The 27,209-nt window shown below is 34.9% G+C and overlaps 1 protein-coding gene across 4 annotated transcripts in view; it reads right to left on the reverse strand.

The window, feature by feature from the left end:
* The window catches only part of LOC136339702 (transmembrane and immunoglobulin domain-containing protein 1-like), a 263,800-nt gene that overhangs the window by 47,726 nt on the left and 188,865 nt on the right, over positions 1-27,209 (reverse strand). For 2 of the 4 annotated variants that reach the window (XM_066283138.1, XM_066283137.1), the window contains exons 4-6: positions 18,058-18,236; positions 12,450-12,551; positions 5,289-5,415 (exon numbers count right to left, since the gene is read on the reverse strand). In XM_066283138.1, the coding sequence (XP_066139235.1) occupies positions 5,289-5,415; positions 12,450-12,551; positions 18,058-18,236 (408 nt within the window). Of the gene's footprint in view, positions 1-5,288; positions 5,416-12,449; positions 12,564-18,057; positions 18,237-27,209 lie in introns of all 4 variants that reach the window. The other 2 variants (XM_066283139.1, XM_066283140.1) reach the window with 2 other exon arrangements.

Here is a 27,209-nt window from a genome sequence, read left to right on the forward strand (position 1 = left end):
AGATGTCTGGTCGAAATAGCAAATGTTGATTATCTTTTATTGCCCACTTCATTAGGCAAATGATACGATCGCGAGAATTTCCAGGAGTATTCTTTAAAGATTCAAGGGCCTCTCGCCAACCAAAACTTTTCCTTGTCAACGAATCCGTATTCAATTTATAAAACTTTTATGCCTCGATTCTTTTAGGCTATGTTGTCAAATTCGGATAATTTACAAAAATATCCACGAAAACATATGTATTGCCCGAAAGAAATTCCTACGTTTCATGAATGCTCATTTAAAGTCTGGATGAAAATAAAGTGGTTTCTCTAATACTTGGTCAACTAACTGGAAAACCGAGAAAGATGAAGAAAAGACGCATTAAAACAAGAAAGCTGCGAAGGTGAAGTAAGAGCTTAAACTTCAAAAAGTAGATAGTTGGGGCGCAAGTTGATAAAGCTGTGGGCGGCGAAATGGGAAGCTAATAATTTAAGCTCTGAAATAATCTGCATCTATGTAACGACTCACTTGATGGTATAGGTTTATGTGACCTTTTTTACTTAAAATCTCTCACAGATTTTGTCCTAAAGTCACTAAAGTGCTAATGAAACGCTACTGGAACACATTGACCTCCGTTCAGGTGGTTCGGATATTTCAGGTTAGCTTTAAAAATCCTGATGAATAGCTGAGGCAGAAAAGTCAGACTTTCTTATACATGCCAATTACCCATTCGAGAGTACTTATGCTCATTGTATTTTTTTTTTGGAAACATCGCCATTGGTGTAATGTCATTGCAGGGGTGGTTCCAAATGAACTAAGCCTGTGTTCGCTTTTCTACAATAGGGGGAATTTACTAGTAAATTTCCATAAATTAGGGGTTTATAAAATAAATAAAAGTTACAAAAAGCTGAGAAGAGACTAAAAAATAATCTAAAGGGTATTCCTTGAATGTTGCAGAAACAAGTCCAGGGAGTTTACGACTCCGAAAACTCTATCATGAAACCTGCACTTTATACAGGGTGTTTCGGAACTCTTGTATTGAACTTCTATAAATTGTTCAGTGCGTCGATAGAAGATATTTGAGTGTAAGAACCTATGACCGGAAATGTTTCCCAAAGGCGCTACGGCCTTATGATGCTTTAACACAATTATGTAGAAAAATATTTTTAACGAGTTTTAGTACGTTTGATTTTAATTTATTTGTATAAAATAATGCCGCAGTAATTGTCCAAAATGTCGTCCTTTAATTTAAATGCACTTGTAAAGTATTTGGTTCGTTAGTTCGGAGAACATTTTATCGGCAGCAGCGGTCTTGCCCCGAGACCCCTAGGTCACCCGATTTAACAACTTCCGGTTCCTTTCCATGGGGACATGTAAAGTCTGTGGTTTATGACACGGCAGTGGTAACAGAACAAGAACTGATTGTAAGAATCATTGCGGCATATAAAGTCGTTCAAAACGATTATCAAATTTTTAGGTAGCTCCGCAGAAACCATGTACGGCGTACAAACAGGTTCAACGATGTTCAAGGATGACACTTCGGACAGTTACTGTAATGTTATTTTGTACAAATAAATTAAAATTAAACGTGCTGAAATTTTATATAAACATTTTTTCACATATTCTCTCTTAAAGCATCATAAGGCCGTGGAGCCTTAGGAAGATATTTGTGGACACGGGTGCCTATCGTCATATGTCTTCAGTCGTTGCATTGAACAATCATAAATGTATATCATCGACATATGGAAAGTGGAATTTGCATATTATCAAAGGCAAAATTTGAAAATTTTAAAAATATGAAGAAACTTCTTTACACTTTCAAGATGTGTTAAAATTTTATTGAGAAAGTCTTTATAGTTTTATTATTGTATCTTTTGAGAAATATAATTTTATTCGAACCTTATTTGCACAAATATTTTAAAATATACACCTTAGTTTGATCTTTTACGTCTCTTCGGAACTAGGAAATACATTTGCCATTACAAAAGCATATTTCTTCGAAATTGTGTCAATTGAAACAATTGGGCCGCAAACAAGCTGCTCTTATTTCTCATTTAAATATATTTTATAAACAAAGTCCCAAACCTTTCCTGGGATTGCTCCATCCGTTTATAAAGGTTCATTTGCATTCCAATTTAGGTTAAGCATTGCCAGGGCCTCAGTGTTTCACGAAATGAATTTAAGGTCGAGCTCTAAAACGACGACAGTGTGGATAGTGCGGAATTGGCTATTATTCTTTCCATTACTCATAGTAACTTTATTCGACCAACAATTGTCTAATTTGGAACAAAGCTCGTATTGAAATGGTTCGATTTTTATTTCTTTTCTTTGTCAAGTTGATTTAAACCGACTTAAAGTGCAAATATTTGAAAAACCAATTAGAGGTCGTCAAAATTCAGAATTGGAACAAAAACAACAATACAGTGTTTAATTAAGAGCAGTGGAACAATTCCACGCTATTAGAAATTAAAATTGAATTTTCAGGCAGTGAAAACAGGGTGAACTTTAAATTAATACAGGAATGAAAATGCATGAGGCCGCATTCCCAGGAAGTGTATTAAGGAAGCTGCGATGTATTATTGTCTGGAATACATTCCCTTGGAAGCCCTTTTGCATTGTGCCTGGATGTACGTGGTTTTTGCCCGGACCGCGTTATATCCGAGGAGGATTAAAAACTTGCCTGTCAGTATGAAAAATTATTGCTAGGACTTTTAAAGTTTCGGGGTGAGAGATACTCGAACAATTTATTAGAAACAACACTCAAGGGATGGGAACTTAATCTTCATTCCTACGTTGCTTTTCCCCGGGGAAGGTGCGGAACAATGAAGGTTGAAAAACTACAAGAGATGGTTTCACGGATATTTTTGATATAAAGGCAAGAGGTGATGTGAAATACTGCGCAGTTTGCTCAAAATTAGGGTAAGTAATTCATTGCACATCATTCAACTTTATCTTCCCTTAAACGAGGCATACAGAGGCAGTCGCAAGAAGTGGAACATGAAGTTGCAAGTGCGAGCATAGGTATTTACAAGTTTCTAGAATCTGCAGGATACACGTAGTCACACTGAATATTTGCAGGGATAAACTCCTGCCCTTTGTTTATAAGGAAATAAATCAACTCAGGGACGACGTCAAAGGCGGGGCCACGAAGAAAGACAATTACAAGTACTAAGACAAGTTGTAAAGGGGAACATATTTTGTTATTGGTGGAATGTGTCAGCTACCTGTAGTCGCATTAAAATTTTATAGAGATGTAGTTTACATGGAAAAAGTTAGTCAAATGATGCTGTGACATGGAAGACAGTTTCCTTCGCGTTTTCACCCAAAGAAAATTAAAAATACTGGCACAGGAAGTTGCAAAGGGGAGTATAAGTACAGTGAAAGTCGAACGTAACGACGGGGAGGGAACCGAGTAAAAAGGGTCGTTATATCCGGTGGTCATTACGTCAAAACGTGCTTTTTTATGATTAAAAAACAATGGAAAATAAAAATGTATTTAAAAAATTAAAAACTAATACATAAATAATGAAACGTAAATAATATTTTAAAAGTTCTAACTTATTTATAGTTACGTATATATGGTAAAAACACCTTATTTATTCAAATATTCTGTTATTTTGTTTACTTTGTGCCACCTAACTTAAAATAAATAAATAATTTTTTTCTCTGTAGACCTAGTTTCAATCTGAAGCCTTTTGTTGCTGGAATAACTGTATAGCGCAAAACTCTTGCGGGTTGTAGATCATGTAGGGCTGTAATGTTTTTGCATGATGACTTAAAATTTTCATCATCCTCTGAATATTCATCACTTTCATCTTGGATTTCCTGAATGGTGAGTACGTCGTTTGTAGTTTGCTCATCAGAAAAAGCTCCGTTTGTTTACGATTTATTATTTATCCTTAATACTACAGCTAAACGAAGATCGTCCTCCCCTTCAAAGTCAGTTATTGGTATTAGTTATGAACCTGTCTAAAACAATTTGTGATTGTTTGGGGTGATACCCTGTAGTTGTGGGCATTTGGGTGATACCATGCATGTAAAAATAATTGATATTTAATCTAAAGATTAATAGCACGCTCTTTGTTTTGCTTGATTGTTTTCAGTAATATTTATTAGCTGGGGCTTTTAAAAATGAACTATCATCGATCATTTCATTATTTCACCTTATGATACCCTAATCAACTGGCTGCAAAATCGATGTGGTATTTGGTGGGAGATATTGAAAGATAAAATTCTCTAAATTTGACATTTTTGGATGTGCTCGACGTTTTTCTATCGAGAGCAAAATTAAAAAAAAAAAAATTTCTTTAATTCAGTGACCGAGTTTTGCAAAATTTCTATAAACAAGCCTGACGTCATCCAGGCTTTGTACGAGACATGAAAAAAAATTCTGAGATTTGTCAATATAGCCTCTAAATGCACTGGTTTTTAAAAAATGTCGGTCACTTTTCGAATAACTTTTCAAAGAGAGCCGCTAAGTTCGATTTTATACTGCAATTATATACTATACGAGTATATTCTCTATCGTTGTTATAACCGACGTCGTTATTTGCAAAGTTCATTGTATTTACAAATTTATAGAATCTGCAAGGTATAGGTGGTTTCTGTTTACATGACAAAAACGAGACAAATGATGTCGCGAAAGATGGAAACATGCGGAGTTTTTCTATAATGGCAGTCGAAAATACTGGAATATGATGTGGTAAATGGCAGCGTATTGAGAAGTTTCAAGAATCTGTAAAATACGTGCAAGTTCAGATAATTCTTGCAAGGATAAAGTTTTAACAGTCTCTAAGAGCATAAATCAAGACAAAGGAATGTGGGGATTTCATTGAAACATTCTTAGAGACATTCTAATTTAAAATTGCTTAAGGGAGATGTAAACTTTATAAAACTTAAAAGGGATATATATCATTGTTAATCCTTTGCAACAATTCGGCCCAATCCTTGTTGATGTAAAAAGAAATAACATCAATGTTCGCTAAAGGAAGATTCGTGCAAGGCGTGTTAGACGGTTAGATTAGAGGCATGCAGGTGTCTGGTACAGACAGTCACATGCACTGGAACATGAAGGAGGAAATGGAAATAGTCTCACATTTAACATGCAGGAATAGAGTGTTAATCGCTGTTTTTAATACAAAATTTGTCTCTGCGATTTAATGGAAAACAGAGGCGAGTTGGTTTAACAAAATAAAATTCCACCTTAATCGATAACGATAGAAAACTTTCTGTTTCTTTTGTCATTTTCTAACTCAGAAAAAGCCATTAGAGCTTACACATTAAAGGACGAAAACCAGTATCATACTTACCTACTACGTTAAGTTGTATAAAAATACTGGTTGCGGGATGGGAAGATACTTGGCATTCATAAAGGCCCGCATCCCTTTGCTGAACAAACTTAATTTGTAACGTCCAGTCCTGGAAAGCAAGAAAAACCTGAACTAGGGTTATCGTGATGTAAATAAAATTTAAAGAATTAGACACCTACTATATCAACCTCGCTTATTAGTGCTATTTCCCGGACTTAACATATCGTAAAATATCCAACTACAAGTGAAAATCGCAGAGCACAGAGCTCTTGAAATCTAGTTCATATTTCATGAAAGTGGTGCTTCCATTGCACTTAAAATGTATCTCATACTTGACGTAACATGAATTGCTGCATGTATGGGTCAGAGAAGATAAAACGTGCGGTAAGAGGAAAACAAACGAGAATCCCGACAATAGACGTGAAACCTTGGCAAAAGGCTCAAACGTCTGAAGATGATTTCTTTATGTTTGACCGCATCAGCCTCATTCAAAAGCCTTTGAGCCTCCAGAATAATAAATTACGGCCGAACGATTCAATTGAAAGGTAAATAAATGAAACAATGACCAAATGGAAAAGGCGCTAAGATGAGACGGAATAAAATCCCATCATCGGATAAATGGAAACCATTATCGCACACGTATGCGCGTTTATTTCCATTTGTCTGCATTACTTATTGAATCCGAAAGATCGCCAATAGGATTGAGCATTTTCGATTGATCTGTGTTAAAGGTTTCTATTCAATAAAGTTTAACTGCAAGAACTTGGGAGAACTCTCGAAGTCTCCTTAAGAAAAACGAGCTGAAATTAGGACTTAAAAATTCAGCGTCGCCAGGGGACTTCGGAGATTAACTTCTCAATAAATGGCTGCTCCAATCTGAGTATGAGATCGTAAATCATTTTATCCTTTCGGTATTTTAAAGCTCGAGATAAGATCTTGAGGAAGTTTTGCTGGATTTTTCTTGGAAATATCGGTTGTAATATGAATTATTTTACAATTTATAAAGTATAGTGGCTGTTGAATTGGAAGGTATATACATTGTTCTGCACTTTCATGATATCGTTATTCATTTTCTAGATGTTTCTAGTAAGAATGTGGAATGGAATGCAGATGCCTCAGAAGTCATGAAAAATTCTGACTCATTTCCCTCCATCGTTCAGTCAAATATGCGCCGGAGAGTTCTAACGTTTTTTTATCTCACGAACGTCTGTAATTGTTCAAAAATTTTTCTTTAACTGAGTCGAAAATCACGAAAAATTCTACTTTGCGTTTTCGAGCTGGCAAAATTCTTGCATACATAAGATTAAAGTAGATTGGTCATCTTATATTTTATTCAAAAGCTCAGAGCAAAAATCAAATGAATATTCTGAAATTTCCACCTCAAGAAACTTGTGATTTCTCAATAATGCGAATCATGAATCGAAAAACTATCATTCAGACCACTTCAGGTTGGTGAGTGTCCCGAAAATCTAGCTTGATGTTAGTCAGATCGAGCAGAAACGGCCAACATTTTCTCCCTATTACTCAGTTCACAAGCGACATTGTTTCCCAGGAAGGTTGGAATGTGTCGTGAAACTTCCGCCTAATATGAGAGAAGAAAATCTCTCCCTTGTGTCAATTTGAGTTGCGAAAACGCTTAAAACGTTTCTCGAAATGGATCGTATTTGAAACAAATCTCCAACATTTTCTCTATGTGATTGCAACCGAAATGATATAAAACGTGCAAATTTTACCTTCAGGAAAGTTAGATTGGCGAAAGCATCAAAAATTCCCATCCAGATTTGCCAGATTTTTTAAAAGTTTTTTTTAGTTTGATTTGGCTCAATATTTGGACAATTATCGATATTACTAGGGGTATTATTTTTAGACATCCAATGCACTTTATATACACACATTTAGATACTGGCAAAAATCAATTTTTATTAAGTCAAAAATAAAGTGTGTCTCATACCGCTATAAATTATATTCCTTAATAAACACGTGCCGTAAGATAACAATACCGCTAGGTTGAAAGATAAAAATGAAGAAATATGATACCACTACAATCATAACAGTGCCGTCATATCGTCCTAAGGACCTTTTTAAATAAAATGGGTATATTCGTCCTAATGAATAATGCATATCTAACGTCGTCATGTCGAGTTCGATCTCGTCTTTATTAATGATCCTCTTTGCCATTAATTAGGCCGGCCTTTCTCCAGAACCGGCATAAATCAGTCCGATCCGCCTTTATGCCTTCCTTCGTCGAGTGTGCGTGCTGGATTTCAAAACCAAAGGAAGGGCAAGATAAAGAGTCTCTTTTGACATTGGCGGGCACTTCGAGATGACAAAACGCTTTCGAGGGTCTTCAGGTTATTATGATTGAGGCTTGACGATGGGAGTATGCTAATACATGCTATTAATAAGGAACTTTCAATATTTGGTGCTAAGTTAATATCGTAAAACTAATCTTTCCCTGTGTACATTACTTAATTCATATCCGTTATTAAATTAGTACTTTGCAGTAATTAATGGCTATATCGTATATTTGCATGGCAATAAATACTAATTTGGTGAAAATTAATTTTCTGCACCCGTTTATTAGATATTAAGCTGTTCAGGATGAATGGCTCACATAATTAATAACCTTGATAATATTAATTAGGGAGCTGACGGTAGCGTTGTACAATGAGACTAACAGAGGAATAAGTTTCTTGTATTTTATCGTTTAATTTTCTACCGCATTTAAGAAAATCACATTAAGCAAGAAATCGGTGGCGATATTAATATTCGGCTAACAATGAAATTGTGCCTTAGGAGATATTTGTCGAAACCTTAATTCCAGTTATTGCCTGAAGCCGCAGCACAGCTTTATAGATGCACATAATTAGGCGCTCTATGAGACTCATTTTATTCTGATATGATCAACATTAATAAATAACTGATTTTCTCTGGATTACAAATTTTAGGTACCTTGCAGATGGAAAATCGATTTTACGTAAAATATTAATCTTTCGATCTAAGCACATCTCGTCGAGAATACGGTATTATCCCCCTACAGCAAGAGATTTAGGGATGGCTATAATTTGATGCTATTTGACGTATCATGTATTTACATACAAAGTGGTTTTTTTAAGAGTGTACATGCCGATATCTTGAAAATTATGCCGATAATGGAACAGTCCAACAACACGTTTGCAATAGCACGACGGGGCAAGATTATTGAGGGCATGATAAACTCACTACCTTCTAGTAAATGCACTCTAGCCACCCATAGTATCATTGTTTTTAATAGCAAAGGTGTGGTTGCGACATATCGTTGGAAAGCGTTTTCAACAAGCTTTTTTATGGTACCAACGTTTACCAGAATTCCGCCTCAAATGCATGCGATGAAGCTTAAAATGCAAAATCTTTGAGTGAGACACCTATGCACAGAATCAAATGGTTTTCAATCAGGAACACCAATGAATGAGAATGATAATTAATTCAAAGTTTTATCGTAATTAAATCAAAACCTTAGATTTGCCGTTAAATATCAAAGATTTTGTTGAAATAGGTGTTCGTTGTATTTATGTGCCGACGCACATTGTTATGAAAGAATTGAAAATAACGTTAAGTGTATTTTTCTTTTATCGGCATTTATGGATGCTTTCTATCCAGTGAATCGTCGAATCCTGTTTATTATCTGAATTTCACTTCGTGTTTCTTCTCGCAAATTTTCAATCGAAACATGGTTAATGCAATAAGGGAACGGGTTGAAATCGTTTTTATTTAAGGTGCCGAGAAACGCTGTCTTTTACGAACGATATAAATATCTCGCCAGCCACATCCTGGAACGAATATCAATCCTTTCCGCGTTGGGAAATTAATACAGAAATTTGAAGAAACCGGTGCTTTGGTCAATAAAAAAAAAAGAATCAATTTATGGTGTTAGATGAGCTTGTTGGAATCGAAGTTCGCGGACAATTTGCTCAAAATTCATAATTGTCCATCCGGCAAGCATCTACTTTAACCGGACAATCAACAGCATGGGTCCGAAAAGTTCCAAAATTAGACAAATTTAATTTATACAAAATCAACTATGAAGATGATCCAGACCGACGAATTGAATATCGCGAGGTGATGTCAGCGTTGAATATCAACCAGCCTCGACTGCTGCTAAACTTTTACTTCAGTGATGAGTGCACGTTTCACTGGAATCGTATTCTCAATGGGCAAAGGTGCAGAATCTGGGGTGATTTAAATCCTCACGTTTTTCAGAGGAGAAAGCACTCAATATCCAGAAAAAACTGAATATTTGGGCGGGAACCTTCGACGATGTTATCGTGAGACCCGTGTTTATTGACGGTAATTTAAATAGTGAAGTCTACCGTGACGTTCTGGAAAACACCATAGAACCATTGATAATACCGGTTTACAAAATTGAACTTTTTCTCTCTTGCCGGAAATTTTAAATGTGATAAAACTCATTTATGACATGCTGTTTTTAAATGTCTGAATCTTTTTTTGTACACCTCCACTTTCTTCAGTATTTGCTCTTTGCTTATTTTTATTTATCTGCTCGTAACGTGCAGGTTTTGAGCAAAATCACTGTGTTGCCACCATAAGCAAAATTTTGACACTGTGAATAGTTCAAAAAGGTGTTGTTTAAATAACAAAAACCATATTTGTTACACACGTGGTGAATACACGTTCAAAAATTCTAGAAAAGCTATCATCGAGTACGTTAAAAATACCTATTTGGTATATTCTGGCTAGACGCTGGACAAAAATAGTACACCCTGGCCTCCTGATTGTGTTTGTAAATCGCGTATTGAATACTTGAAATTATAAAAAGCGGAAAAAAAGTGTGTTTAAATTTGGAATCCCAGCTACTTGGCAAGAACCAGAAATTCATCTAGACAATTGCTATTTTTGTAGTGTGGATATAAAAGGGATGAACGGGAGAAATCGAACTAAATGGCAGTATCCAAATGCTACATCTGTGCAGCGTCCCATACAACATTCGGTTGAAATTCCAATTCCTTCAGTTCCAGTTACTGAAAATGCATCTGAACATGAAACACAAGCAAACGTTGATTCTAAATCAACAAAAACTGACACTGATTGTGAAATTTTATCAGACGAAAAACTTCAACCCGTTTCGCAAAATGAATTTGATGATCTTGTTAAAGATCTATATCTTTGTAAACAATCATCGGAATTGTTGGCATCACGTTTAAAAGAAAAAAATTTACCAGCTCTAGACGTAGAAATTACTTTATATAGAGAACGAGAGAAAGAATTACGTTTATTTTTTGACCAAGACGACAAAATTGCATTCTCTTTAGATACAGAGTTTGTTGAAAAAAATGGATTTGACGCAATATAAACCAACTGAATAGCGTTTTGTTTATTAACAGTTCAAAACGTAGCCTTAAATGAATTTTGTTACGTAATAGAAATAAATACGCTGGAATGCCTATTGCACACAATAGAGAATTGAAGGTGGAACATTGTAACGCTTTATTAATTTTGAAAAAATTGAAGTATCATAAACATCGATGGGTTATTTGTGTTGATTTGACAATGGTTAACATCCTTCTTGGTCAGCAAACTGGGTACACTATCTTCCCATGTTTCATATGTCTGCAATAACAGAGCCAAAGATGATCATTGGGCAAGAAGAAATTGACCTTTGAGAGAATATGTGACACCTGGTAAACAAAACGTGATTCACAATCAATTGGTATTTCGAGACAAAGTCATCCTGCCACCATTATACATAAAACTGAGCATCTTGAAACAGTTTGTCAAGTCTTGATAAAAATGGGAGCTGTTTCTCACACATTTGTCGAAAATTTCCTCAGGTTACAATGGAAAAGCTAAAAACAGGTATTTTTGATGGTCCTCAAATCAGACGACTCACGCAAGATACCAACTTCATAGATTCGATGACTGATATTGAATCAAATGCTTGGAAGGCTTTTGTTTTAGTGATATAAAATTTTTTGAGTAATGGATAATCAGATAATTATGTCCAACTAGTGGAAGATTACTGCTACGATTAAAAAATATGGGAATGTAGTATGAGTATAAAAATTCACTTTCTTCATAGTAATTTCGACAAATTTCTTGACAACTTAGGAGATTTGGGTAAGAAGAAAGGAGAGCATATGCACCAAAATTTACGTGTCATTGAGGAGCGTTACCTGGGTTTTTGGAAAACGCGTATGATGTCCGGCCATTTCTGGTCTCTGATGCGTCATTTTTCCAAAACTTGCCATAACAAAAAGGCTTTAAAACGCAGCTTTTTAGAAGCTAACAATTGATACTATTTTAATAAGATATTTTTTTTACTAAAAACTTATTTATTTTCTTAACTTTAATTACCTTTAAATCGAAAATAAGATTTGATACAAGAATTCTATTTGCATTTTTGAATTGAGCATATTATTGTCAAACGACTAACAGTTCAAACATTTTAGGCAGCAGATATTGCGTGAATCAGTGTAATCTATGAACTAGAGAATCAGCTGGACGAAAATTTACTGAAATTTCAACAGAATGGGGCGTCGCCACATTTTGCTTTGCCCGTTGGATAACAGGTACAAGATAAGTTGGATAACGATTACTCCTCAAGGTAGATTTGAAGGAGGGGAACGGTAGAATGGCCCCCTAAGTCTCTCGATTTGACACCCTCGGATTTCTTTATGTGACGGCAGTTGAAATCTGTAGTGTTTAAAACCCAACCAGGAACAATTGAAGAGATAAGACGGCGAATTATCACTAAGCGTCGTGCAATTCCTAAGAAAACTTTTGTCAATGTGCGTCAAGAATGTGAATGTTGTTTGTCCGTTTGTATGGAAAATAACGAACACCTATTGCAAAAAATTATTAAGATTGAGCGGTAAATCTAACGTTTTGAATTAATTGCAATAAAATTGCAAATTAATTATCAGTCCACTCACTTATGCTTGATTGAAAACATCGCATTATGGAAGACGTGTTTTTGGATGTTTCCATTACTGACAAAATTTTCAACATATTGGAATTTATACTTTTAAAAATTCGCTCTGTATAGTCAATAATCAATTGTAGTAAGTAAATAAATATCTATGTACGTGTACATTAAAATAAGCAACATCAAGCTAAAAAGAGCAACGTTATACGAGATATATAAATAATATATAAAATATTTACCTCCGAATGCTGTAGGTGAACGGCTTGAAACCTTTCATCGCTGCTGTAAGTCGCTAACCCCACTGTTAACAGATGATAATCCTTTCTACGTATCCACGTAACCTGAAAATAGAACTGATTTTCAAATAACGTAAACCCTTGCTCCCATTTCTATTTATGCAATTTTGATGTAACGTTAATCTACAAAATGTACAATTCGTATACAATTGAAAATCATCTTATATTCCTGCTTAGGCAGGTTAAAAAGCAGTATAATTCTTGTCTTATACGTTTTTTAAAAGTTATTCAATTACAGAAATATAGAGAAATATAATTTTGTCTCGTACTGAATTTGTCTCCTATATTGATACTGAGATATTACAAGATTTTCGTATTATCTTATACAGGGTGAGTCGGGAGGATCGTGCCAAACTTCAGGAGCGTGTTGCGCATGAAAAATAAATGTAAAAAAACTCAAATGTTGTTATCCGATTTTCGTTTGTTTACAAGTTATAGCATAAATAAAATAAAAACATAAAATTTAAAAAAATTATAAATTTCATTAGAAATTCCATAAATTAACGTTTGGATATCATAGTAAATGTTCACAAATATTGCCATTAACTTCTAAACATTTTCGGCTTCGTCTATGAAGAGCATTCGTTGCGCTCTTGATTGTTTCATGTCTTTCTTTAATAGCAGCTGCAGCATTTCTAATGCGTTGAATTAGTGCATCTTGAAAGTCCACTTTTACTCTGTACACTTCAGTTTTAAACCAACCCCACAAACAATAGTTTAGTGGTGTGAGGTCTGGAGACCTTGGAGGCCAACTAATAGAGCCACCACGACCAATCCAACGTATTAATTTATGGAATTTCTTATGAAATTTATAAATTTTTTTAATTTTATGTTTCAATTTTATTTACGATATAACTTGTAAACAAACGAAAATCGGATAACAACATTTGAGTTCTTTTACATTTATTTTCCATGTACAACACGCTCCTGAAGTTTGGCACGATCCTCCCGTCTCACCCTGTATATGTTGATGAACTGAATGCTTCACCTCTATGGCGCCGAACTATTGTATCAAAAAATCATGTGAGGTTTGAATATATGATTCAGTTCGGATTTTCAGAATTGCAAAATACGATCTATAACAATTATCGCAAGTTTATGGCATTCTCCCCAGTTACCCTTGCATTACTTGTTATAATTACATCCGATCGAACAAGAGTTAAGTTCCTTGAGGTAAGTGCTTTAACCTGACCTAATTTTCACATGAGTAGACCTACCTTATGACTCTCATTGCTGCACAAAGGCCTTTTAAAGCCTAATCCCAAACGAAAGCTGATTCCCCAAACAGTCCATTGAATTTTTAATAAAAAATAATAAATCTCCTCTTTCAGAGGTCCCAAAAGACCTGCCAACTAAATAGCAACATATATTTTATCCCCAGTTGAAGCTCATCCCCGACGCCTGTAGAGATGGGGCACATATAACCAGAAAGAAGAAAAAACTTTAATTTACTTTTTAATTAAAATTGTTGTTTTCAAGTCATTCGAAAGTTCCTAAAGTTAGCGTGGCATCCGGAATGTCGAAAGAAAATATTATTCTGCAATAAAAAGTATTGCTTTAATTACTGCAAAAGCAGTACAGAATCTGGATACAGAGACAATGGAATGTCTGATTGAGAAGAAGTATTGTAAGTTTAATTGTAATTTAATTAGTTCGAAGTTCAGCAGGAATTGTAAGAAGTGGAATTAAATTTTCACAGATTCTGTGCAGGATGAATGGAAAAACTTCGTGTTTGAGAACGATTTATAAAAATTGTTACGGCTATTTTAAATTCGATAAAGTAGCTTGTCATCCTAAATACTCTATTATAAGGTCATCAAAACTAGGATAAATCTTTATTTATGATAGGATATAAATTCCATTAAACCCCAATAAAGACCGAACGTGCTCGAGAGCTGTACTATTACGTGGCAATAAATTTTACTATCCGCTTTCAATTTTATGTTAATATTATTTATTGTCATGTTTAACATTGTCATTAAAGTCCAGAATTTGTAACTCATATTTTAAGGCTTTACTGCGGTTCTGACTAGTTATTTTTGGTTCGGAAATTCATCAAACACGAAAGGATCGAATGAAGGGACAAAGATAATAATAGCAAAACATTGTTCACTTCCATCAGTAAAGAAAAGCATAGACTTCGTTTAGAATGAGGGTAGGGTTTTGTGTGTTGTCCCTGACTGTTCATCCTCAGTGGCAAAATCCTAGTTATTCATCGAAATTAACCTCGACTGTTTCGAGGAAGACCCTATGCTAATTATCTTGATAATTCTGTTAAGTCATATTCCCACGTACTTTCCAGGGGTTTACCTGTAAACCCCAGATCGGTCTGTATACCTTTCAGTTAAACGTTATTTTAAATGTTCACGTCGTACCAGATAATCATTTTCCAAACTATATTTAGGCAATGAATAATCTTATTTAGTTCTTCAACATTTAAGCTGTGGTTACAACAGGATGTTACAGTGTAGCATGTTAAACTATTGTGCCAAGGAGAATTAACTTCTGAGATTTACATTTTCTTGCCCTTAATGTGGTTTCCTATCCTATCTAGAGCATAACTCGACTTCCAGTTTTTGAGGTAGTGTGAATCTGTTGTGTTACATTGTTATTTCCGTAATGCTAGAAGCGATATATTTTCCGACGTTAGTCTGAGCTTTATCTAATCAACTGAATAACCTCAACTGAGTCGAATACGGTGACAGACAATACCACCGCTTTCTTGCTCTAATTTTTAAAACTTTAACTAGATGCTCCTAAACAATATTCCAATGATGTCTAAAATCACAAGAACTTACATTACTTACAAAGTACATAATTCCGATGTCACTTAAAGACCAAATTGACCAATTGGCATTTCATTCATATCTGATGTTGATGATCTTGATAGCATTCATTGTTGCCAATGGATGCAGCAACAAAATAACAGGGACGACTTCTTAAAAATAATTATTTTAAATGATAAGTGCATCTTTCATCGGAACGGATTTATTAATAAGCTCAACCGTTTCATCAAAACTGGAGTTTAAATGTTTGGACAGGAATAATTGACAATTATGTTGTTGGACCATTTTCTTTAAGGCCAAGGGACTAGAGATGTTTTTCTAAATTTTTTGAATCAAGATCTTCCGCCTTTATTAGATCACTTTCCAAAATACATAAAAGATCAAATGCGGTTTCAGTTAGATGGAGCTCTGCCTGATTGTAGTTACATGTACGAGAACACCTTTCAATGCATTTTCCTGAAAAATGGATTGATAGATAATGTTTATGACAACAATACAGGCTTAGCATGTCGATAATGACACTATTAAATTCTGTTAGGCTCAGTTGCATGGCCACCAAGGAGTCCCGACTAATCTCCTTTGGACTACTTCTTTTGGGGAAAAGTCAAGGTAGATGTCTACAGGACGTCAGCAACAACGCGCGAGGATATGAAACTGATTATTCGATAGTCATTTCAGAGTATTACTGCTGAAATTCTTTCTAACGACAAAAGATTATTTTTCTTAAGAGTTGCAATGTGTTTAGAAAATGACGGAAGACATTTTGAACACTTACTACCCTAAGTCAAAAATACAATCGTTTTTAATTTTAATTTTTTATATTTTTTTTTCATACTTAACACTTCGTGTCTGTTCAAAATTCTCCTTCAGATTTTCTAGGCTCCTTATATCAGGATATATTCTATTAGGAAATCGTTGTTTTCACACCCGAGACGCTAATAAACCATTTTTATCATTGGACCCAACTACATAAATCGTACTAATAAGTTCTTGTTGAGTATAATTTTTTCTGGGCAATTTTGAAATAATCATATTCTGAAGAAATTAAAAACCGTAAATAATTCGTGAAAACTTAAAACAACATGGAAACCATGGCAACGCATGCTAAATAATCAGACCTTTTCCTGATATAATTGTAGGATTGTAATTAGCTATAGATTATAATTATAAATGTTAAGTTGTATTAATGAAGAAGCACGCGGGCATTGACATCCCCTTAAGGATGTGTCCATGGTTTATCACCACAGACTTTTTACATTTAAGGGAGTTGCGGAGCATCTACTGGAGCTTTTCCTTCCAGTTGGTCTCTAGCGACTCAGAAACTTTCTGTGCGCTCTGTCCTCCGCTGTGCTCTCATTTCACATCAATAAACTCGCTCTTACAATCTTTCTTCGTAATCCATGATTTTTTTCATAGACATAAGCACCATCCTATATCTACTTCAGCATCAAAACCAGCGATACTACATAATTAATAATTTTATTAACTTTAAGGAAAATATGACATTATTTTATACCAAAATTAAAAAAATTGAAAAGACTAAAATTAAAGTTGTTATTGTTAGCACCCTGTATGTGTTTTTGGATAAACGATTATGCGTGCCTGCCAGGGTGCCCTCACATGACAATCCATTAGGAAATTATCAAAATTTAACTTAAGCTAACTGTTTTATGAGGCAATACAAACGTCTCAATTTTTTTATTCAATGTTATACTTTCAAGGCACTGCACACCAGTGTAAAAAGATCTAAGAATAACAGAGGCTCAAGAGAGTATTCTAACACACGCAAAAATGCTAATGGTACCATTTGAAAAAATTTCACTTAATGAGGCCCCGCTTTTTTCGAACACCCTGTAGGATTGCCGCTAATTTCAATATATACCTTCATTAGCTTCATATACATGCTCATACTTGATTTTTCTTATCACAAATGAACTCACAGAAGTCCAAGAGGCTATTAAGTGGACACCCTGCCTTTCTTGTTCGATTTGAACGTAGAAGATTCTTTATAATACTGTTTGATGGCCACAATCTGGTTCGTTCCAGTTCTAGTACAATAATGCCATATTTTAGTGGAAGAAAGAAGGTAACATATTGTGTTTTTACTGTGGAAGTGACAATGATTGAATATTGGCTGACAGATCTAAATTTGTTGGGGACAACGGTGCAAATGATATTGCAACGGTTTTTGCACAGATATGTCGTGATGCCACCTGGTGCTTGACCGTTCATTCCTGTCGTCCGAATTTTATTTCCGAACACTTCCCCCTGCGTTAAATGGTTGATTTATAGGTTTTCTTACATTCTAAACTCGGAAACCACGTTAAAAAACTGAAAGTTGATGATTTGGTATTTTCCCTTCACGTTGTAAGATATCCAGATGAAATGAGGACATAAAACTTTATTATCGAAAGATGGTGACGCCAAGAGCGAATGTAAATTAGTTAATAATGGAGCTGAAGGCAAACGTGCCCATCTGCATATCTTTCGGGTGATATATGCCCCTTAGTGAGGGAATATATGAGAGAAAAATTTACCTTCATATTCCTCTTCTCGGGATTACTTTTAGAGGTGTTTAAACCTTGCTCCACACTAAATAAAGACAGTTTTACTATAAATACTTTGACTGTAGTTAAATTGAAACACTTGCGAAGCATTCACTTTAACTGAACAGAACTATACCATTTCCCGTTGAAAAATTGGTTTAAAGTTTTGACGGAATGGAAAAATTGTGGAAACATAAAGGTGCGGCCGCATCTACTTACCGTTCCATCTCCGATATTGTTGATGACACAAGGAACTAGAGCAGTTGACCCCGTTTGTGCTGTCACAACCGTGTTATTTTCAGTGGCAAAGTGAACTGGAGGGCTCTCCAAGGGCGGAAACGAGGCCCCCAGCTCGTTTAGAACGTCCACGCTGTCTGCCAGGTCCAGGTCGACGGAATCTGGAAAGAGTTCCAGGGATAAATTTCCTGCGAGTCCAAGTTATTTAGGGCGTATGCACTTTTAACTAGACGTACTTGGGCCGGGAAATAGATATTATGGGATTTTCTCTCGGAGAACCGAAGCTCCACGAAATGAAATTTTTTGGCCACATAAGGCTCAAATTATATCAGAGCCCCACGAAATGTAGGAAAGGGAAAAACAATATTTGTGGAACTACTTCACGAATGACCAAACTGCAAATTTAAAAAAATGCAATAAATCCATCATCAAACTCTCTAAAAAAGCCAGTGCACAAAATGCATATCAGGCTCTATACTCAATATCAACAAATTTGTCACTCAATTCAGAATTACGCTGCATTTTTATTACGTACTTGTTCCCAGCGTATTTGGTACAAAATACCCATCACAGAACAACAACAATTTAAAAAAGCTGCTTGACAAAATAAAATCGTAAAGTTCGGTCTTTGCGAGGCGCACAATGCGAAATGCAATTTTCCACTATTTATGCCACTTTTCCACGAAAATTATTGGATTAGTCTCGGTATACTTCGGGAAATTAACAATCGATTGTTTTTGAATTACGTCGATTTGGAAATTTTTAATTGAACGTAGTCGCAATTATGTTTCCAAATATTTTTCTTTTTGAAGTGGCTGCGAGAAGAGCGCGACCATTGTCTCGATCGAGTTTTTATGGTATGTGTATACCAGGCTAAAAGCCCTAAATTTTCTCGTTAATTATTTCGCCAGAGGCAGCCACCGCAAATATACAAGGTGTTCCAGATAACCGAGAGTGTCATTTAGTTCCCTTATCATCTTCTAACCAATTCCATCTTTCTCTAGACTGATATCGACTTGAAATGGAAACGATGTACGGCCATTTTTGGTAAATATAAATGTTAGGGTCTTAAAAATGTTGGTTTCGCATGTCATTTTATCCATATATAATATTTTTGTGTTGCCTCTAATGTCGAACAAAACTTAGGTAATCCAACCAGTAGAAAATACTTTGGAGTAAATAAAAATTGGTTTTCAAAAGAGTGTTTTATAGAAAAATGGGTCATTTCGTTATTGAAAATAAATTCAGTGAATGGTGCAAATAACAACGTCGGTTATAACGACAGGTCGCATATAGCGACGGAAATTCGAACGTTTGGTTGGATTTGCATTTACCGCATTGTAAAAAAATCGCTTTTAACTTCGCCAAAAAAGAGATTTTTGGTGGTTTGCTAGCTTGGTATAACGGCAATACGGAATATACTCATAGTATAGTAATTATAGTATAAAATCGACACTAACAGCATTCTTTGAAAAGCCATTAAAGAGTGGCGGACATTTTTTAAAAAGCAATGCATTTAGGGGCTGTATAGACAAATTCCACTTTTTTTTAATAATAACATTGCACCCATCAATATATGGTTGTTGTTTCTCTGCGATTTTCGCGTAAAACGGCTAAAACACCGTTTTTTGTTTTATAAGATTCGGTCTCTTGTTGCGAAATTTCTAATTGAATGGTGAAAGTATCGACCTTGCAGGGCAATTACTACAGATACACTAAATATTTTTCCAATAACTCTTATCCTCTCCATGCCGTTCTCAAAAATTAATTTCTTTGAGCCATTTATCGGCACTAAGCAACTAAAACTGCGGTAAAGAGATTTGTTGAGTTGCGCCATAGAATCTGAGTTTTTTTTATCTGTTGATACTTTCATTTACGTTTTGTGTCGGTTAATGGCTCAAAGAAAGTAATTTTCTAGAAGAATGCAGAGAATAAGAATTATCGGCAAAATTCCTGAATTACGATTGAGAATGATATAAATTGGAGGGTAAATTCGTTGTATACATTCAGCTTGTTTGCGTTACTGTAATTTCGTAACGTTTTAAAAAATGACACCAAGAAAAACAAAAGTTTTGACCATTGAGGAGAAAGGTGTAATAATGTCCAGACTTGAAGCAAATGGAAGCAACAATATCATTGCAAATATGTTGCACATATCGCATCCAACTGTTCCTACAATTTGAAAGAACCGAGAAAATATGAAGAATTCGTTTAATGAAAATTGGTTGCCAAAGGAAAAATTTAAGTTTTCCAACCGTGAAGATATTGATTAGGCATTATTTAAGTGATTTAAAAAGGAAGGAATTGCGGGATCGGCAATCAGTGGCGCAATACTACAGGCAAAAGGGGACCAGTTTGATAAAATAATGCATAAAGGCCCGGAATATAAATACTCAAAAAGTTAGATTAAACGCTTCTGGCGAAGAACGTAACATTGTGTATGAAAAAATAGTTGGTGAAGCTGCCAGTAAACCAGATGCAGTGACAGAAAACTAGCTCAAAGCTGTGTGGCTGAAAATTAAAAAAAAATTTGAATGACAATATATTTGAAGCAGACGAATCGGGTCTTTTCGCTAAAATGTTTCGCGATGAAACACTGAAATGTAAAGTAAAAAAGTACACACATGGAAAAATGTCCAAGGAAATGGTTACTCACTTTGTTGCCAGCAATATGACAGGATTAGAAAAGCGGAAGTTAATTGTTATTGGAAGATCAAAAAACTGTCGCCATTTCAAGAATGTTAAGTCGTTATCTGTGTCGTACGTGGCTAATATGAAATCCGGATGAGGTCAGACCTTTTTATAAAAATTTTGTAAACTCAATTAAAAAAAAAAAATTTTTTGAAAACGATTGTCCAGCGTACTCAATCGTGTCGAATTTAAAGAAATTAAAATTCAATATCTCCCTCCAAAGACCTCATCAGTTCTGCAGCAAGTCGACCAGGGTATCATAAGATCAATGAAAGTTCATTTTAGGAAGTGCCAGCTAATGAATGTTATTGAAAACAATCAGCAAAATAAAGAGCGTACCATTAATCTTTCGGGTGCAACATCAATGATTTCTAAAGCATGGAACAGGGCATCGCTCCAAACAATTACAAATTGTTTTACACATGCAGGTTTATAACTAGCACCAGTAACTGACAGTTTCGAAAAGGAGGACGATCTTCCTTTAACTGAGGTGACAAGAAGGATAAATAATGATTTTGAAATAGAAGGTGATGTGCCTTTTTGTGTGATAAAAGAAAACCTTACATTGTCAGACGAATTATGGACTGATTTGGTAAATGTTGACCTTTACTTGGGAATAAACGGTAGTTTATCTGATGATCAAATATCAAACGAAGTGTTCATTATCAATCAAGAAATTCAAGGTAAAAGTGATGAAGACTTTGAGCCACCATTAATTTTAGAAGCAATACAAGCTGTAAAAACCCCGAACTCTTTTGCGTTACTGAGTTAATCCGGCTGCGAGAGGCTTCTGAAAAAAAATCGAATGTATTTACTTTACGTTACGTTGAATAAAGCAAATAAAAATTACTGAATATTTGTATAAATAATGTGTTTTTACCATACATATGTAAATACAAATAAGCTAAAAGTTAAATTAAATCATTTGAGTTTTATCATTTGTCCGTCATTGTTTTTAACTTTTTAAATAAATTTTTGTATTTTTTCATATTTTTTTTTAGCCATAAAAACAATTCTGGATATAACAATGACCGGCTATTTCTACTTGGTTCCCACGCCCTCGTTACATTCGACCTTAACTGTATGTAGGTATTGAACTACATATAACATTATAATCAACTGGTCCTTATTTATATAGGGTGGTACAAAAGGCGGGCATGTATGCAGCTTTGCATCATAAAAGACACGGGATTCGTTAAAATAGGGCTTAGAGGCTCAAATTAATATTCATTTAGAATTCGCTTTAAGATCGAGAATATTCCGGCTATTCCGAACATACGTAGCTGCGAAAAACCGAGTGTTTTAAGTTTTATTAATTTAAAATAATACTCATTGAAAAAAGATAACACTAGGATATTATTTTTAAGACCTTCTTTTGTATGAAATTGAAATGTACTTCATGATTTTTACCGATACGGTGCATGCAGATTTTTCTAAAAATTTTTTTTTCAAAAATTGCTCTACTAAGCAAAAAAAATTTAGAAGAACGTCATTTAATATTATTTTCCGTACGAACGCACGTTCACGGTTGGTGGAGTAGAGGATGTTTTGCACAATCTTCTGTTAGAAAACGCACAATAATCAATATGGCTCTCAATGCATCTTTCCGGGGGAACCCAGTAAGCCTCACCTAAAACTGTCACGTGGGACCACAGAACATCGGAGCGTGCACTCAAAAAGGGCAATCATCCCTGCAACAACAAAATCATCTTTTCCACTACGGCTAGCTACCCCCCTCCCCCTCGGTTCCTTTCCGAGTTATAGGTACTTAGTGATTCCTGTTCCCTCAATTTCTAATCTGCAAATACACATTTCCTTGTTTAGACATTTTCCTATTTGCTAATAAAAGACCTCAAAATCCTTAAAACTCTCCTCATCTTCTTCTCCGACCTCGAAGTCTGATTGCGGTGATCACTAAAGAATCTACAAAGACACAGATCGCATGCATTGGATTGGCCTTGCATAAAATCGAACAACTTATTTATTTATCTTGCAGGGAACAATCACGACCGAAGAGACGTCGCAAATTCAATCGAATTACGTCTCTAACAATGGTTCAATCCTTTCAGGGGTATTCCGGACCAGCTGCTTTTGATCTCGTTTGCCGCTTGTTCTTTGCAAATGTTCTTGTTTACATTTTGAGGAATTTTTGCACGTACTTAACAAAATTAGATTACCCCACAGAGTTTCCACTCTTTCAAGGTTCGACGAGAAGAATATGCCGAACTTTCCGAACTTAAAAGTTTCAGTTTGATGAAACGACACAGTGTGGATTTGTTTGGGCTAACCACTTTTAAGAATTCTTTTCATTCAAGTTGTTTACCTGCAACTTACTGAAATGTAAAACAAAACAATCTCTTTAACATCCGTATTTCCTCACTTCCCAACAGACCTGGTTGTAAAAAAGGCACTAAATTGCCTTTAACGGCACAATAAAAGACACAGTGATTCATGCAGGACATTAACTCCTGCATAATGGCAAAATATCCTGCTGTTTATTCCAATTTTGAAACTGAAAATTATTGAACATTTCGCTTGGTATGTGGAAAAGTTATGAGGATATTTGTCTCTCGAGGCCAAATTCGGCCCAAAACTACAAGGCTGTTTAAATCTATTTTTGATGATATAAGAGGGGCACAGTGACCCAATTGTCCACAATCGGATGTATAAAATATGCACATGAAAGTCGTTTATCATTGCCAGCGATTAATTGATTCTTGTAGTCGTGAAAGGGCCTAAGAAAATGCAAATCACTCCGCAGTAATGCAATATTTTTCCATTCGTCTTTTTGTATTTGCAACAACAAAGCCATTATTTGCCGGAAAACGAACAGGAGACAGGAAATTAAATGTTTTTGATGTGCTTTTTCATTTCCTATTAATCTTTTGTATGAGTTTTAAATCCATGGCGTTTCATGGGCAAAGCTTATGGAAATATTCAAGTGTGAAATTTGGCGAAGTTTTAGCCGCGGGATTTTCAAGATTATTTTACTCTCGAGTTGTTTTGGAGCTTGTGAAAGGGAAACACTAGGAAGTGATCCTTTGCAAAAGAAAAGCTAAGAGGTTTCTTGTTCAATTTTGTATTGATTAGTCTGTGCACTATAATCTCTTTTCTTTGAAATATTTTTTAAAGTGTAGCTTCCGGGATATTTGAGGTCATTATTTTTTTGCTTGTTCAGATTTTCTTTCAATTTGGCAATAATTTTATCATATTTTCACGTCTTGTCTTCCTTATCCTTTGCTTTGTCCTTCTTTAACTTTTGCATATTTCTCCTTTATGTTTGCTTCCTGCTCCACTTCTGATATAATACATCCACAAATTTGCTTCAAACTTCAAATTCTTTAAACGCTTTTTATTAAATACTAATTTACGACGAATTCCGGACAATTTGTCACAGTCGGAATACTTTCAATTTTTTTTAATAACTATAATCTAAAACTGAACTTTAAAAATTCTATGATCGCAGCAGAATATATAAATTTTAGTTAACGAAATTTCAAAAAGAAAGATTCCATAATATTATGTACGAAAACTAGATTATCAGCTCCAGATTTCCTCTAAATATAGGAAAATAACATCGGTACACATATACAATTTCCAAAAATCTAGGGAAAAATTGTAACACTTGACAACACCGCGCTCAGGATTTCCCAAACAGATCACCTCCCCTAATACAAAATCTCAACGCTTTAGGCTTTGAAGCAACAAATTACCTATATAACCTTGTATGGTTTACATGTTGCATAAAGGCAATATACGCTATATAGACGCTTCAGTATAAGCTAATGAGAATGTTCTCGAGAATTCACGCATCACTAACGTACATGAACAGATTCGAAATCTGTCTGGAAGAATTTCGCTAATGTCGCAGCTTCATCTGACGGAATAATGCAGGGTGCTTCCTAATCGTGCAATGCAACTTGTAGGGAGTAAAAAAATATGGCACTTTACACGTATGTCTGGAACTGCTTCATTACCCTAATACAGAGTGTTTAAAAAACAAAACTTGAAGGTTTAAAAGAGGTTCCCAAGTCACTTAGAAAGAGATTTATTGCAAAAGTTTTGGTGGAAGTAAAGATTTTGGTAGATTTTACAGTGATGATTCAACTTATTAAAATTTTTTTTATTTCAATAAATTTGTTCAGGTATGTGCAGGTCTTTGAAATTTTTGACTGGAAAAAGTGGTATTTTTATGTATTCTATTCAAAATAATTATGTAAATTGTGTAAAGCTTCGGGGCGTTACTACTCTAGTGCAAAATCTCAATAGACTTGCCTCGTGGGCACGCCCCTGAAATTTCTTGATGATCTTTGATATATCTAAAAGAGTCATCATAATATTATTATATCACGAAAATTTTAATTTAATTGATTTAAACGAGTTTTAGACAATAATAATTATTTTCCATGCCCTGTATTTTGGAAATGAAGAAATTTCAGATAAGTCTCTATAGCAACTTCTGTTTTCATTTTGACCTAAAGAATATTTCCTTAAAATTGCGCCATATGTTTAGGGAGCACCCTGTGTAATAACATGACCCGCTACATGCGAGTTAAGTATCAAACGCTGTAGTAAAAAGTCTTAACAGATAGCAGTAAATATACAGAGTGGTCCATTTGAAACAGTCCACTTGAAATATGTCCAATGGAATTTTTTTTCTTCGGCAAATGCTGAGACGTCTCAAGTTTACTTCTAAGAGGGATATTTTTAGGTCATAAATTTGTAAGTGTAGAGTCATCTCCATAAACAGGGTGGTAACCCCTCCAACAATCATAAATTGCCCGGGGATCGAGTGACACATCAAATCAAAGATATTTCAATTCTCTTTATCAGTATACTGAAATTTTTTTAATCCACCTTTAAATATTGGAAAAATCCGTTTTAAAAAGTCGATGAAATAAATCGAAAAAAAAAATTTAATAATGTTATTTTTAATTAAGTATTTAAATTGCGACCGATTTACTTTCATACAATAATAAAATGTTTGCTCAACAACAGTTTCTAAATAGCTGCATAAGAAAAAGTTCAATGGTGTTAAATCAGGCAACGTTGGGTGCCATTCCATGAAGCCATTTCTGTCAATCCAGTGTTCGGAAAAAGTCGATCCAAAAAGTTACACGCAGGAGCCGCATTGTGTGGCAGATCACCCTTCTGTTGCAAAAATATCTCATTTTTTGAGTTCCGATACTCGTTTCGAAGGATATTCACAATGTGAGGGTAGATGAAGTCTTAGAGCAAATTGAGTTGAAATTCATCCTTCAAGTTATCGGGTAGAAAAAAAGGTACAATAATACGATTTCCCAAAATACCAACCAACATATTGAATCATCTTCACTGAGCTCATGAATGAAATGTATCTTGAAGGGTCGGAAATTATGCTTTTTCAAGATCCTCTGAATACTACTGTGTGAAATACCTGATGTTGCTTCTAATTCTCGAGTGCTTGAAATAAACTTTTCTTGATTTACATAATCCAGTTCAATGTGTCCCAAAATTGCAATCTGTGCAGCCTCGTTGGTAACGGCGTGTCGCCTTTTATGTTTTTGTTTGCAACGGATCCAGTCTCCATGAATTTAGATATTAAATTTGTCACGTAGAGACGGGTTAGATTCTTACTAGGATGCCTTCCATTAAACATTTCAGCAGTTGTTCGGGCTACTTCATTATTTTTAAAATGAATGGTAACAATTTTAATCCTTTCTGCGATAGTGTAAACCACGATTGAAACAAAATTTCAGAATACTTATAAAGTGAACTGAAATACCTTTGATTTGATGTGCCGCTTGACCCCCCGCGCCATTTAAGATTCTTGGAGGGGTTGCCACCCCGTTTAGGGGGATGACTCTACACCTACGAATTTATGATCCAAACGTGTCCCCCTTAAAAGTAGAATTGACAATATCACGGGTTTTTCCGAAGAAAAAAATCCATTCAAGATGTTTCAGGTGGACTGTTTTAAATGAGCCACCATGTATAGTATTAGAATGAAAAACTAACGATGTTTCTAGCATGGTCGCGCATTAACTTTTGAGTTATCAAGAAGTTTTAATATTTTTATAGTAAATATATACATATTTATGTAGGGACAACAGATTGACAATGTGTTATTAGAATATTATTTACTTTCAAACAGTATTTTTTTGGTTTGTTCAACATGTCTAGAGCAATAAGGTAAAATCGAACAGTTTGTTTACAAGAGGTTCGTTTACCTTTTAGAGAAATTCCTGCTAGGTTGACTAGAAGTTTCAATAAAGGAACGAGTTATGGCAAAAAGACCAGACAAATTTTGGAATTTCAGGATCAATTTCGTACTTACAAATAGAGTGAGAGGTAACAACCTCTCATTTCTGAGTATACACGAAATTTACTGAGCTTGTACAAAAAATGATTATAGTGGATGAGAGTACTGTGACCTATCTGCGAGTATATGGTCAAGCATGAGG

This window comes from Euwallacea fornicatus, chromosome 6 (assembly GCF_040115645.1).
Source record: "Euwallacea fornicatus isolate EFF26 chromosome 6, ASM4011564v1, whole genome shotgun sequence".
Lineage (NCBI taxonomy): Eukaryota > Metazoa > Arthropoda > Insecta > Coleoptera > Curculionidae > Euwallacea > Euwallacea fornicatus.